A 2,001-nucleotide genomic window follows, 5' to 3' on the forward strand; every position below is an offset into this window, starting at 1 on the left:
GGGACCTGCTCCCCGCACCTGCTCCCCGCGCCTGCTCCCGGGACCTGCTCCCCGCACCTGCTCCCCGCACCTGCTCCCGGGACCTGCTCCCCGCACCTGCTCCCCGCGCCTGCTCCCGGGACCTGCTCCCGGGACCTGCTCCCCGCGCCTGCTCCCCACGCCTGCCCCCGGCACCTGCTCCCGGCACCTGCTCCCCGCGCCTGCTCCCGGGACCTGCTCCCCGCACCTGCTCCCCGCACCTGCTCCCGGGACCTGCTCCCCGCACCTGCTCCCCGCACCTGCTCCCCGCGCCTGCCCCCGGCACCTGCTCCCGGCACCTGCCCCCGGCGCCTGCTCCCCGCGCCTGCTCCCGGCACCTGCTCCCGGGACCTGCTCCCCGCGCCTGCTCCCCGCGCCTGCTCCCCACGCCTGCCCCCGGCACCTGCTCCCGGCACCTGCTCCCCGCGCCTGCTCCCGGGACCTGCTCCCCGCACCTGCTCCCCGCACCTGCTCCCCGCGCCTGCCCCCGGCACCTGCTCCCGGCACCTGCTCCCGGCACCTGCTCCCGGCACCTGCTCCCCGCGCCTGCTCCCCGCGCCTGCTCCCCGCACCTGCTCCCGGCACCTGCTCCGGACACCTGCTCCCCTGCTTCCCGCACCCGCTCCCCTCGGCTTCCCGCGTAGGTAAGCGCCGGGACGACGATTCGGCTTACCACCACCAACAACTGTAAAAATAACAGGCCGTTTCCATTCGTCTCTTCCGCGAGAGGAACGCCGCCTCCCGCTCCTCTTGCTCAAGTCCCGCCCCTTCTTCCGCCCCTTCTACCCGCCCGCCAGCCGCCACGAATCTGCGGCCCCGGAGCCGCCGGCGCCGGCGCGCGGCGCTCCGAGGGGCGGAAGTCGGTCCCACGCGGAGCCGTAAAGCGCGCTCCCTTCCGGTTAACGACAGCCGCCGCGCCCGTCCGTGGCCGCCCTCCGAGAGCGCCTCCGCCGGACCCTCGGCGTTTCCGCACGTCTTCCCGCTCGGGCTCTTCGCTGGCGCCGCCCCCTTCGCCTTGGATCATGTTCAAGAAGTTTGACGAGAAAGAAAACGTGTCCAACTGCATCCAGTTGAAAACCTCCGTTATTAAGGGTATTAAGAACCAGTTGATCGAGCAGTTCCCGGGCATTGAGCCGTGGCTCAGCCAGATCCTGCCCAAGAAGGACCCGGTGAAGATCGTGCGCTGCCACGAGCACATAGAGATCCTGACGGTCAACGGGGAGCTGCTGTTCTTCAGGCAGCGCGAGGGGCCTTTCTACCCGACGCTGCGGCTGCTGCACAAGTACCCCTTCATCCTGCCGCACCAGCAGGTGGACAAGGGCGCCATCAAGTTTGTGCTCAGCGGGGCCAACATCATGTGCCCCGGCCTGACGTCCCCGGGCGCGCAGCTGTACCCCGCCGCGGTGGACACGGTGGTGGCCATCATGGCCGAGGGCAAGCAGCACGCGCTGTGCGTCGGCGTCATGCGGATGTCCGCCGAAGACATCGAGAAGGTCAACAAGGGCATCGGCATCGAGAACATCCACTACTTGAACGACGGGCTGTGGCACATGAAGACGTACAAGTGAGCGCCCGGGGGCGCCCCGGGCCGGAGCCGGGGGCGCGGGGCGGTGTCGGTGTCGGTGTCGGTGTCCGTGTCCGTGTCACGGCGTGAAGGGCCTTGCTCCGCGCCCGCGCAGATGCTCGGAGAAGCAAAACCCAAGTAAAGATTTGGAAGGAGCCGCGCTGTCTGTCTCTGTGTCCTTGCGTGCGTGCGAGTGCGGGTGCGCGCTGGCGGGGGGCGCCCGCGGGGAGGCCGTGCCCCCGCGTCCGCCACGTCGGTTCCAGCCCAGGCGCGGTGCCTGCGCTGGGAACGTGGACTTTCCAGAGCGAGGAGCCTGCGGTTGGGAGCCCAGAGGTGGGAGGAAGCAGATGCCCGAGCGGGTCCTGCGCAGCTCGGTTAACCGGCGCCGCAAGGACGAGCAGGAAATCGGCGCCGAGTGC

At 70.6% G+C, this 2,001-nt stretch overlaps 1 protein-coding gene across 1 annotated transcript; it reads left to right on the plus strand.

Moving 5' to 3' along the window:
- The first annotated feature begins 925 nt into the window (after nucleotides 1-925).
- Nucleotides 926-1,737, plus strand: LOC308348106 (malignant T-cell-amplified sequence 1-like). The gene has a single exon (XM_080811955.1). The coding sequence runs from the start codon at nucleotides 1,041-1,043 to the stop codon at nucleotides 1,584-1,586; it is 546 nt and encodes a 181-aa protein (XP_080668081.1). The 5' UTR covers nucleotides 926-1,040; the 3' UTR covers nucleotides 1,587-1,737.
- Nucleotides 1,738-2,001: the final 264 nt, after the last annotated feature.

This window comes from Martes martes, assembly GCF_963455335.1.
Source record: "Martes martes genome assembly, chromosome: 8".
NCBI classification, from domain to species: Eukaryota; Metazoa; Chordata; class Mammalia; order Carnivora; family Mustelidae; genus Martes; species Martes martes.